Genomic DNA, 12,877 nt, shown 5'->3' with positions numbered 1-12,877 from the left:
CGGTCGATTATTTCATCGGGCATCTGGGTACTAAAGCGGAGAAAATTCTAAAGTCATTTCACCTTTCGACGGAAGATCAAAAAAACTTCGCTATCGTTTTAGAAAGATTCGACGCATATTTCGGCGAAAGGAAAAATTTAGTCTACGAAAGGGTCAAATTTCTTCAAAGGGTGCAAGGTTCTGATGAACCCTGCGATATATTTATAAGCGATCTAACCGCTATGGCCCAAACGTGCGAGTGGGCTCAATTAGAAGGGGAGATGATCAAATTGCGAATTATCGCGGGTTTGGCAGATAGTCGGTTGTCGATCCAATTGCAAACAAGGCCAGATGACAACGTAGACGAGGTAATCAAACGCGTTAGGTTGGCAGAATCACTCCGTAAACAACAAGCCGTAATTCGGGCAAGCGCACCAGCTCCAGAAAATGCGGCCTCATTCCTCGCCACGCGTCGTGCCCTTCGAGAAACGACACTTGTAAAAAATGCGGCAAAATAGGACATTGGTCCACTAGATGCTTATCTAAAGTAAACAATAGACAAAACCCAAAGATTGCGAGCGTAGAAACGGCACCAGATGAGGAAGACAATTTTTTTATGGGATCGATCGACACGTCAAAACCCAAAAAATCGCATTAACTTCAGCACCGGTATTATCTCACTTTTCTCCTAACAGGAACACAAGAGTAGCAGCCGACGCATCGTCATTCGGTCTTGGAGCCGTACTGGAACAAGAGCAAAAGGTGGCACTTGGAAACCCATCTCCTATGCGTCACGAAAAATGTCCGAAACGGAATCCAGATACGCACAGATAGAGAGAGAGGCACTAGCGGCTACATGGGCCTGTGAGAAATTTCAAATGTACTTGCCAGGCAAACATTTTAGTCTGCGCACAGACCACAAGCCGTTGGTCCAACTGTTGGGAACAAAACCACTATCGGATTTGTCTGCACGGCTACAAAGGTTTAGAATGCACCTCATGCAATACTCTTATAACGTCGAATACATTCCTGGAAAGAAAATGATCATTGCCGATATGCTTTCTAGAGCGCCGATAGAATCGACCGATCCCGGCAGCGACGCGCTTTTAATCGATGAAGTCGAAGCGTTTGCGCAACACATAGGAGAAACTTTACCATTTTCCGACGCTCGTCTACAAAGGATTCGCGAAGCACAAGTCTCCGATCCACAAACGAAAAGAGTGAGGGAATACATCGTCAAAGGCTGGCCCACTAAAAAACGTATGACCCCAGAAGACCGATCATTTCACCAGTTTGAAGGTCAAATGGCGATACTGAACGATCTACTAATGCGAGTCAACAGAGTGTTCATACCGAGAGACTACAGGTCAGAAATCCTCGACCAAATACACGTAGGACACCTGGGCATAACGAAATGCAAAAGTCGAGCAAAGGAGACGGTTTGGTGGCCTGGAATAAACTCTCACATTGAAGACAAGATAAGCAACTGCAATATTTGCATTGAGCACAGGACTCCACCAACCGAAAAATTAAAACCGTCTGAGACACCAGAATATCCGTGGCAGATGATCGGGGCGGACTTGTGTAAAGTAGCGGGAAGAACTTACATAGTCGCAGTGGACTATTGGTCAAGATACCTGGAAGTAGCCAACATGAAATCCGAGACAGCGGAAGAAGCCATAGCAAAACTAAGAACTTTCATGGCAAGATGGGGAATTCCGGAAATTCTAAGAACCGATAACGGACCATGCTTCCGGGGTAACAAATTTAAAGACTTTGCTGAGAAATATGGATTTCAGCACATCACCAGCAGTCCGCTATACCCCCAATCAAACGGTCAAGCAGAAGCAGCCGTCAAAATAGCCAAGAAAATTTTAACGAAATGCGAAGACCCAAATCTAGGATTGCTGAGCTACCGCACAGCGAAACTAAGCTGCGGATTGTCACCATCAGAGCTTATAATGGGCAGAACACCAAGGTCCAACGTACCAGCAAATAAAAGCCTGTACATACCGACATGGTCATACCTGCAATCATTTAAACGCAAAAGAGAGGTGGAAAAAGCAAAATACGCGGCAGATTTCAAAATTCGCCACAGAGCGCGGTCAGTCTCCCCACTTGGGATCGGCGAACAAGTATGGATTACGAACGCAAAGAAATATGGCGTAGTCGTGAACAAGGGACCGGAACCCAGAACGTACATAATAAAAGCAGACAATAATGTCTACAGGAGAAATAGATCACACCTCATAAGAGTCACGAACATACCAACTCAGCAACAAGAAGACCTAGATATAGATCTACCAGAAGACTCCCAACAAATATCACGGGAAGAGGGGAAGGAGTTGAAAGATGACAACAGAGGTCGAGAGAACGCAACCATTGTCGAAACAGAAGCTGGAGAAGGAAGCCAAGCTGAAGAAAACGGAAGAGACCAGCAACGCACAATCGTTGCGGAAACGGAAGAGAGCGCGAGGCAGAAGGAAAATGAGGCCACCGCACCAAGTCCTACAGAAAACGCGACCGCAGTAGGAGGGAAAATAGAGGCCAATACCAGGGCACATCAAGAAAAGTCAAACGCGCACCACCAATATGTAACTCGTTCAGGGCGCCTAGTTAAACCGCCGCGAAATATATGCAACTGCACCAGCGGGTGCAATCACTAAAGGCCGCTGCGATATTTTCCCCAAAAATACTACTCATTGTGTACGTATAGTTAAAAGGACCAAAAGTGTGTGCGTGTATTTAAATCAAGTGTATTGTAAATAATAAGTGTGACTGTCGAACATAAGCATGTGCATGTTTAGTATTAGTGTTAGACAAGCCGGGAACATGACGTCCGGTCCGAACACCCTACAGAAGGGGGGATGTGGTATACGGTGTGACCGTGCGCAGGAGCAAATGAGAGACAGCTCGAGAAGAGCCACGACGAGGGGACTTCGAGTGACGCGCGCGCGGGGTAAACAAGGTAAGCGACAACGCTACAACTACCATAGCAACATGTATGCCATTGGTTGACACAATGGTAACCAACACAACCGTCGACATTTATTCTAGGTATATCTTATTCTCGGTATATACCTTCAATGTAGAATCGGCACTAAAAAGAGCACATGCTCAAAAATAAGTTAAAATCAACAACTTTTTTTAAAATGAAAATACATTTTCCTTTTGGAATTTTACATAGTGTTTCATATACAGGGTGTCCCATTTTCGACACTTTTATAGGCGTTATGGGCTCTTTTTGGGTAAAACTTGCAATGGTAAAATCAAAATTTGCACATTTTTGTTTCAGAGATACGGAGATAAATCAAACAATTTTCAAAATCAGAATGACCGTATACATTCTTAGTAAAAACAGAAACAAAAAAATGTTTCTTGAAAATTATTGATAAATAATCTGCCGATTTCAAAATAAATAATTATCAGTACTATCGGGTAAAAAAGTTATTGGATCTAACTTAATTTTATTTAAATGGCATACCCTGTATATTTCAATCTAAAAATAGCATATTAAATTCTGTTTTTTAAATATAACACCGAAAAAATTCAATATCGATTCAAAAATGTTCAAAAAAGATTTCTTAAAAATCCAAAAATTCGTTTGTAGTAATTTCTAATTTTTTCAGTGTCAGAAAAAAGAGCGATAGTTCGTAGAAAACAGTTCCTTTTGTTGAGACCTTTAATTAGAATACCATGAATGGGTAAAACGTGTGGTCCCCCCCCTCGCCTTTCCCATTTTCAAAAGTTTTACTTGCCACTAAAGGCATGCGCATGTAAAATGGTATTAGACTCTATTAGTGTGACGTCAAATTTGAGCGGGAAATTCGAAACGCTGGTCTTGGCTGTTTTACTGTCGAAGATATTGACTCCTATCGCCCCATACATTAAGTATCACTTTTAAATGGGTCCTCTTTACGGGCTTATCCTGACCTTATGCGGATTAAATAAGCATATCGGCCCTCTTATATTGAAACACTGATTACTTAACTTTAAAGGCAAGATAACGACCAAGTCTAGCAATTGGGAAAATGTAAACATAAGAACATGGTTATGATCATTCCATATTGCCAACCGTAAAGTGTAAATATGGTAGATATATCTTTAATTTTTAATTATAATGCAATTAATGGATTTTATTTAACGATTATTGCTCTGTTTTAAAGTTAAGTAATCAGTGTTTCGGTATAAGCCCGTAAAGAGGACCTATTTCAAAGTTATCCTTAATGGATAGGCTCGTGTATGTTGTAATTCCATGACTTCGGATCAGTCTTACGTCTAACTGTTTTATAAAATCGTTGAGTTCTGCAACTTCCTTCGCGGGCTATTCGATTCCTTTTGACGTAAACACTAATAGACTCTATTGGTTGTCGCATGTAAAAGTTTAGGACCATTCCCGTAAAAGTAGTTCAACACAGCAAAAGTGGTTCCTGACCGACGGAGAACACGCAAAACAATAGCACCAGCACTAAAAAACGCAAAAAAAGTACAATCTTTGCCGATCTATCTTTCATTGCATTGCTGGTTACTGGTTAGATTGTACAGCATATGTGGTCTGGTAAGAATAAGATGCAAGTTGTCTTACGTATTGAAGAATTGAAGAAACAACTCACACCGGAGAGCCTTTATAATTTCAATTTCTAAATATCAAAATTAAAACCTCTCGAAAATTACCTTTGCATATTCTCTTCATTACGCCTTTGCGTGGCGTCCGTAAGAATTCTCAGCTCGTGTATGTTGTAATTCCATGACTTCGGATCAGTCTTACGTCTAACTGTTTTATAAAATCGTTGAAGTTCTCTCACAACTTCCTTATTGTACTGATATTTAGGCTGCAAATTAACGGGGTCGTATTTTCCACTCATCGCTTCGAATACTTCCTTTTTATTGTACGCATAAATTGTCGGCTTGCGTTTATTATACTGGACATTGGAAAAAACCGACGAAAGAGTATCTTTAATTAATCTATTTCTAATACTGTTCTCAATTTCTTTCTTAAGTTTCTCTTTTTCCTCCTCTAAATTAGCGAATTCGGCAGTGGCGTGTAACACGATTACTACCTTCGCGTTTTCTGGTAAAATGCGCGGTCTCGTGTGAAACTCCCAATGCTCTACGTATACTCCAGCACTGTTGGTTTCAAACCAAATTGGTATATTGCGAGTTTGGCCGGGAATAACCAATCCTTCCTTTTTATTGAAGCAAAATGCTGTGTTATGCTGTTTTGGTGTTACTAAATCCTTAAAGTACTGCAAAATTTCGGCAGATTTCCAATAATAGTGAATAGTTGCGTTACCTAAATTTTTTAAAGTTACGTATCGAGTTTCCACTCCTGATTTTGATACATCGTAATCATACATTAAATATACTTTCCTTGTGGATTGATTTGAATCTCTAGTCATAACAAAGTCGTTTATTGCCAGTCTGAGATTTAATTTCGTGCCAGAGCTGTGTAGAACGTTTGGCAAATTTTCCTCTTTTTCTTCATTGGGAAGCTCTTGAGTTTGGTTTTGGGTTTGTAAAAATCCACATCCTCGAATTTGTAGCATGTTAAAATCAGGCTTGTGTGGTTGTATTATGCTTAAAGCAACTTTGTATTCTTCACACTTTTTTTTGTACCACGCAGACTCTTTCCAAGTTGTGTACTGATTTCTAAATTAAACAAAATCGTAACAACATTCAAAAGACCATGAATATACCTTTCTCTTGGCATAACATCTTTTTCGACCATAATCTCTTCAGGCACACCGATACTCTCAATACTCGGCACTTCACAATCTTGATCTTGCAATGACCTACTGTACTCAAACGCGGTCTTCTGTTCTTTTATTTGCCGTACTTCTTCTGCGGTATTCATTAGCAAATTACCTGGGTCACGTTTTATTAGATTTGCCAAGCGAAGGTGCATTTTCTTTCGTTTCTTCATCCATTCGTGCCAATTTTTTAATCTGGGATCAGTTGACAACTTTTCTTTTTTTCCATTGAGAGTTGGTTCACTACATGAACCTTTCCAAATCGGATGCTGTATTAAATTCGATAACGATGGAAGATCGCTAAATGACATTTTCAATTATACAAGTGTCACATTTTTATTACACTGCAGTACTATAACAATCATATTTGTAGTTTTTGTAGCGCCATCCTAGATTTTGTAGTGAACATCAGGCGTGTGTGGTCTACCTGTGGTCGTGGGCGTGCACCGCATATGTCTCAACGTGCGTCTCGCCTTAAGCTAAGCTCAACTGAAGTTTGTCGCTGCAAACGGCCATTAATCTGACTTGTTAGGGTTCCTCAATTATATCTATAAAATGGTCATTTAAAAATTTAGTGTGACTTTTGTAAAAATGATAAAGAGCTTCATATTATCTATTTTGCAGGTTTGCCAAATAATCATGATGTAGAACAGTTACAAAATGTGTGGCGCAGGAGTGGAACCAAGAAACTACATGCCATAACCCTATTATCATCATTATTAAAAACTCAGGAGGAAGTATTGTCTTTGAACGCACGATTGAAATTGTCAACATACGAGCGAGATCTAGCACTGTTCATTGTAGAACATAGGCAGCCCAAAATTCATTCCAATCCTTTATTCCCGTATCAGCAACTTTTGGTGAAAAGTAAAAGCAAAGTATCGCATGTTCATGAGTGGATTGTCGAGTTACTGAAGTATAATGATTCGCCTTACTTGGAAGAGTTTCAAAAATGGCAACTGCCTAAGTTTCCCATCACTGGAAATATGCTGAAGGAGCACGGAGTTGAGAGCGGTCGTTTTATGGGTTTGGTTTTGAATGAGTTGAGAAATCTCTGGGCGGAAGGTAATTTTACTCAGGAGGCTGATGAATTACTAAAGAATATTCCAAACATTGTCAGTACTCTTCAAGAGAAACGAAAATCGCCCAAAAAATAACTATGTATTTCAATATACTTACTTAAAATGTAAAATATCTCACAAATAAATTACCAGATTGACAGTCTTTATTTGAACATTATTAAGTTTGAAATCCTGTTTATAGTTTCTAGTCAACAATAAGTGACCCATTTTCCAGTTATTTAGAAGAACGCGTTAAGGTTAAGTTTTAAGGCGAGTAAGTTACGGCATAAATATTCTTATAAATAGGAAACTTAGCATGTCACAGTCCGCGCATGCGTACACCTGATGTTTAAAATATGCGATATGTTTGTCTTGATTAGAAGTATCTTTGGTTAAAATTTCCATAAAATATCTGTACAAATAAGACAGTTGATATTGCGCGGGCGCACATCTGATTTTTATAATGTTTGATATGCTCGTCTTTACTAGAAGCATCTGTGGTTAAAAGCGCATGTAAGAGTACCATACGACATAACTGTATCATTTCCGTCAGCCAAATATGTTACGACTCAGCTTGAAGGTAAGGTAGTCAATATAGCTCTTCAAATTTAATTTGGGACCCAAGCATGTACCAAAAAACATAACATTCTAGATCTCAGTTTTGTATAATGTTGATGCGTAGGTCGCTCCTATTACACCACCATCAATTGCAGACTTAAAACAGAGTTTTAAATTAGGGTAGGTATATCTTGACGTTTAATTTCATTATCAAGATGGTGATGTTATCGGCATACAGTAGGTAGCAGTATTCGTCAGGTAAGTCATTGATGTAACGTACAGAAAGAGTAATGGACTCGGTATACCTACTTCCTTGAGGGACACCATTGACTAGAAGTAATGTTTGAGCAAACACTGATTCAATAATATGTTTAAATAATTCCGGTGGGAACAGGATCAAGAGAAAATAAGATTGAAATTCGCGACAGTGAAGAAGTATGACAAAATAAGCGTCGTCGTTGGAGAGGCAGCGCCAATATAGTGGAGTCCTTGTAAAGCCGGCCATACACGGTCCAACGCCGTTGTACAACAATGTCGGATGGAATTGTCGTACGAAAATCGTGAAAATTGAATACAACCATACACGATCCAACAACGTCGTACGATAGAGTTGGATGTGATTTTTTTTAAAAGATCGTTCACACTGTACTCAACAGATTAACACAATATGATAATAATAAAGGTTTTTAATTTCGCTGTGTACACGGATTCTGTCGGACCGACTTGATTGTAAGCGCGCATACACGATCCAATTTCGTCCAACTGCGTCGCATACAACTCGATTGTACTGCAGCACTCAGACAAGTTTGATATTCATTCTCATCCAACCAACTTAGTCGGATGTGCCCATACACAATCAAAAATCGTACAACTTAGTCGAATTCGACAAGATCGTACGACGGCGTTGGACCGTGTATGGCCGGCTTAAAGATTACCAGGAGGAAACTGTGTGAAACGCGCAAATACATCAGCTGTGCGTGCTGCCCATGGACATTGAATTTATATCTATCAAATTCAATGCCATGGACTAAGAAACCTTATAGTTAATTTAATATGTGTTTGACAGACATTTTAAACAATTTACTTATTGTGTCGAATTGCGAATCCAGCAAAGTGAAGATTAATTTTTATTGTTTTTTGAGACAATATTTTCTATTACTGTACATGAATGTTGATTATGTTTTTCATGTTATGCTTTAATTTTTTTAAGTTCAAGGCGGCCGGAAAATGGTGAAAATTTTGTATTTTCCCCGCCACTTTATTTTGTGCTACCTGCAGGTTGCGATTAGAAGCCCGTTTTGCGAGCGAAGAGACATTATTTGTACAACCTTCAATAAAGCACTCTTTCCTTCTCTAAGCAATAAAGTACCGTATATTATTCAAATCTAATTCTCATTTAAATTTTAAGGTTTCGTCACAAATTCGGTTTGGCACCTTGAATTTTCACCAGATGGCTAGATCCGCCATTACTCAAGCTCAACGTGGTGCTAAAAAGCAATAAGCATATAAATATGCTAAAAAGGCGCTAACCTTATTTCGACGTGCGCTTGTTGTTCACGCAGAACGATTGCTGTATATACAGAGCGTTTCGTATATTTTCGATATTGCTGTTCTTTTTCATGTGCGGTGAGTTGCATAACCGTAGAGGTATGTTAGTAAAAAGTATTTCAGTCAGACTTGAAGAGATATCGAAATTCCAAACACATTATTATTAGGGAGTTATTGCAAACGTTACGACGCAGTTCCCTTATTAACGCTGACCTTATTTTGACATCTACGCGTGCGCAGACAAATTTTTTAATTAAGGGAACTTTATTAAAATACTGCCTTCCCTTATTTACGTCCCAATACGGTAAGGATTTAAGGTAACCTTATTTTCCCTTAAAGCATCAGCTGAGTAGTATCATAACCTTTAAAATTTACATGAAATAATCTTGGAAGATCTGCTCTTGAAAACCGAAAGTTTAGCAACACCTCTGCCTCAGTTAAGGTATTAAAATCGAAAGGGGGCCCTTGGTTGACTTCTTCGCGATTAACGAAAATATTATCCATAATGACATACTCATAATCATCATCTGCAGCGTCACCCAGAATAAGAGCTTCCAAAACTTCTTCCATTGCATCCACAGAAAATAAATAAATACTCAATCATAAAAAATTTAAATAATTTGAGGTTAGAAATAAATAAATACGTTGAGTGTTAACTGCTTGTAAACTGTCACATGCAATAACTCAATTTGTGCTGTCAAAAATAAGGTAGTTCCTTATTATAGTAAGGCAGTATTTAATTAAGGTTTGACGTTATAGTATGTGTGCAATAACTTCTACCGTAAAACGATCATATTTCTTCTTTATAAATTATTGTAAATGAAAATTAATCAATTTTCTTAGTTTAGTTCTTATGGCCGTTTGCACCGACAAATTTAGGCAGAACTTAGCTTAAGCATAGCTTAAAATCCATGGCAACCATTATCTCAATAATCGTTGCCATGGATTTTAAGCTACGCTTAAGCTAAGCTCTGCTTAAATTCAGCCATTAGAGAAGGACAGAGTGAGGAGTAATAATAATGATCGTAAAGTGCGAAGCCCAAATTAGTTTGTTGTTTCCACAGAGTTGTATATAAGTAAATAGAGGAGTTGTATATAAGTAAATAGAGGGCAGTACATACGACCTGCGCGTGGAAAAATAACTCCAACTACAGTGGCCAACTTTTAATGGCGGAGCCGTTGGGACTCATGCGCAGTGCGTGAAAGGGAATCAGCACAATTTTTGGGTGCATTCAGTTACATAATCACAAAACAAAACAGCAATAACTTTTCAGATGCTTCAGATTCATTTGTAAATAAACAGACGCTTTGGAGTAATAATTTAAGCATGCCCATTACATTATACTCTTTACCGCCATTTCAATGTTTAGTAGGCGACGATCTGTACATAAATAAAGGTTATTTTAAAATGCTCCTAGAAAAGTGCAAGAAAAGATCAAATATATGGGTGGAAGGAAAACTCTTCGCAAGCAATTGTTGAAACTTGGTTTTCGATACAAGAAGTGTCGGGACAAACGTAGGTTGGTAATGGAAAGAAGTGACATTGTAGTATGGCATCTCGTTATTTAAGAAGATTAAAAGAAAATGAACAACCTGAATGTGACAATTAACCCGTTATATACTTGGACGAAACCTATATTCACCCATCGTACGAAGTGAGTAAATGCTAACAATCAGATGAAGTATCGGAAGTTTATAATAGGGCTGGTCAGAGGTACATCGTAGTATGCTGGTAGTTGTTCTGGTTTTGTAGAGGATGTCGCACAGTAAATCGGGGGATTATTACGATGATATGAATCATACCAACTTTATGCAGTGGTTACTGGTTAGAGAAGCAGCTTATACCAAATTTACCAGCAAACTCACGCACCTTATCAGTGTTCAAATAAATAAGCCACCAACAATGAATAATCGTAAGGAAGTGATACGTTCTTGGTTAGAAGCAAATAACATTCCTACGAGAAATGAATTTATTGACAATGTACAATTTATTGTGAACACCGGCAGTTCCAATGATGATTAGTGGTCAAGTGACGATAATGAATGAAAAAAGTTAAAGGTTGTGTGTTAATTTAGTCAATGTGAGTGTTATTAATTTCAATGTGATTGTTTCAATAACTGTCCATATTTACACAGCAGAAGTGCATCAGAATTGTAAATTGTGTTGAACATGAACATCTAACAATCTTAAATGTGTTTACGTTTTGTAGAAATAAAATTATTAATTTTACTGTTTCCCCTTGAAGTAATGCAACTCATATCGCGTGGCCCACTTATTTATATTTAGTAGAGTCAAATATTGCATGAGAATGTACAGTCTAAATTTCCAACGTCCTCGGACACGCCCTGTCAGGAACCTTCTGAGCGTGGTGCCACTGTACATACCTTCTGCCGATGCTCCATTTTTGAGATATTTGAGTTATTGGCATTTGAGGTTTGTCGACTTTGTGGCTACCCGTATTCAAACTGTGTTTTCGGCATTGCACACCTGAAATTTTGTCCCGCACCAAAATAAAATTTCAACTTATTTTATTCTTTCATTGCTTATTTTTATACTCACTGAGCATAAATAGATCTTTAAACTCGATCGCACGACAAATATACGATTTCCTTTATACCAGAATCTCAACTCTCGATTCTGATGTTGTAAGCCCCTTACCAGCTTTGTATTGTAGTCTACTGTATTAAAAGTTCTTAACGATTGTAATGTTTCTTATTTATTCAAGACACAGTGTTAACAACATCATTCACCACACATTGAATTTCTTTTCAATTTTTGTTGCAATGAGACACCATATTATTCTCAAGCCGAACCTGCTTTAAGGATCATTTAATTTGAAGCCGGTTCTGTTGTCGATTACTGCGCACACTCACCAACGGCCTGCGCAAGGTTCAATTGGAGTCAATTTTTCGCTACAAGACTGTCTCTCTATTTACTTATATACAACTCTGTGGTTGTTTCACCGAAAACTAACCTATTCCTTCCTTCGTGTGTTTTTGGTCATCACTTCCGAGCACTACAAAAAAAGTAAACAAACTTAGGCTCCGAAAGTATGGCCGCCGCAGACTTCAACGCGCAGTATTACCCTTGATAGGATATTATCAGTCCCCTTTATTTCATAGTGGTTTAGTTGCTCCAGTTGAGCTCCGTGGGTTAAATTCTTAGAGAAGGAAAGAGTGAGGAGTGATAATAATGATCGTAAAGTGAAGCGTGAAGTAAGCCCACATTTGTTTGTTATTTCACCGAAAACTAACCTCAAATTTTTACCTGTGAAGCGAAATACTTTCGTGTGTTTTTTGGCTATTACTTCCGTGCACTACAATGTACCATTGTCCAATAATGTTTTTATTTGTTACTCAGTTGTAAACGTTGATTAACAAGACAAAACGCAAACGGATAAACGTCATGTTAATTATCTATGGTTTAAACGCTACTGACTTGTAAAACTGACAGCAGACTTGTAAAACTGACAGCAGACCTGTAAAAATTTTACAAGTTAGTAATCTAGTAATTTCATTGGCCAGAATTAATGCGAAGTCTCTGTTACATGGATAACATGATATTTTAGACATTTCTTCAAGATCAATTTAAGAACTAATTATTTACGTTTACTATTGTTTGCAAATGAGTAACAAATAAAATATTGTACATTATACGCCAGGTAATAGTTTTTACTGGCTCTAGGAGATGACAGGCTCGCCTAACGGCTCGCCAGTCAACTTCTCCTATCGCCAGTAAAAACTCACTTACTTGGCTAATAATGTAAAATACTATTAATCGCACATTTAAGGATCGCATAATCACGAAAATGAAAAATTAAACAAATTTTGGCTCCGAAAATATGGCCGCCCCAGGCTTCAACGCGCAGCATTGCCCTTGATAGGATATTATCGGTCCCCTTTCTTTCATAGTCTAAGGGTAAATTAACGTGGTACAATCTGGTCTTAGTGCTTTTTAAAAAATGCATATTTTTAATTTTG

The 12,877-nt window shown here is 38.3% G+C and overlaps 2 protein-coding genes across 2 annotated transcripts; one reads left to right on the top strand and one right to left on the bottom strand.

Annotated features, from left to right (window-relative positions):
- The first annotated feature begins 779 nt into the window (after positions 1 to 779).
- Positions 780 to 2,645, top strand: LOC116164131 (uncharacterized protein K02A2.6-like). The gene has a single exon (XM_031478265.1). The coding sequence runs from the start codon at positions 780 to 782 to the stop codon at positions 2,643 to 2,645; it is 1,866 nt and encodes a 621-aa protein (XP_031334125.1).
- A 2,004-nt stretch (positions 2,646 to 4,649) lies between these two features.
- On the bottom strand, positions 4,650 to 6,907 carry LOC116164122 (MYCBP-associated protein-like). The gene is made up of 2 exons (XM_031478253.1): positions 5,676 to 6,907; positions 4,650 to 5,628 (listed from the first exon to the last, which is right to left on the bottom strand). Exons 1-2 carry the CDS (start codon positions 6,038 to 6,040, stop codon positions 4,650 to 4,652), a joined length of 1,344 nt encoding a protein of 447 aa, XP_031334113.1. The 5' UTR covers positions 6,041 to 6,907.
- Positions 6,908 to 12,877: the final 5,970 nt, after the last annotated feature.

The sequence above is a fragment of the Photinus pyralis genome, unplaced genomic scaffold (genome assembly GCF_008802855.1).
Source record: "Photinus pyralis isolate 1611_PpyrPB1 unplaced genomic scaffold, Ppyr1.3 Ppyr1.4_LG1, whole genome shotgun sequence".
NCBI classification, from domain to species: domain Eukaryota; kingdom Metazoa; phylum Arthropoda; class Insecta; order Coleoptera; family Lampyridae; genus Photinus; species Photinus pyralis.
The sequence above is the reverse complement of the archived record's forward strand: the minus strand, read 5'-3'. Positions and strand labels throughout refer to the sequence as shown.

Coding starts and splice junctions, on each gene's coding strand:
- LOC116164131 (XM_031478265.1), top strand. CDS start 780: ATGTCCGAAACGGAATCCAGATACGCACAGATAGAGAGAGAGGCACTA.
- LOC116164122 (XM_031478253.1), bottom strand. CDS start 6,040: ATGTCATTTAGCGATCTTCCATCGTTATCGAATTTAATACAGCATCCG. Junction 5,629..5,675: donor GATGTTATGCCAAGAGAAAG/GTATATTCATGG, acceptor TGTTTAATTTAG/AAATCAGTACACAACTTGGA.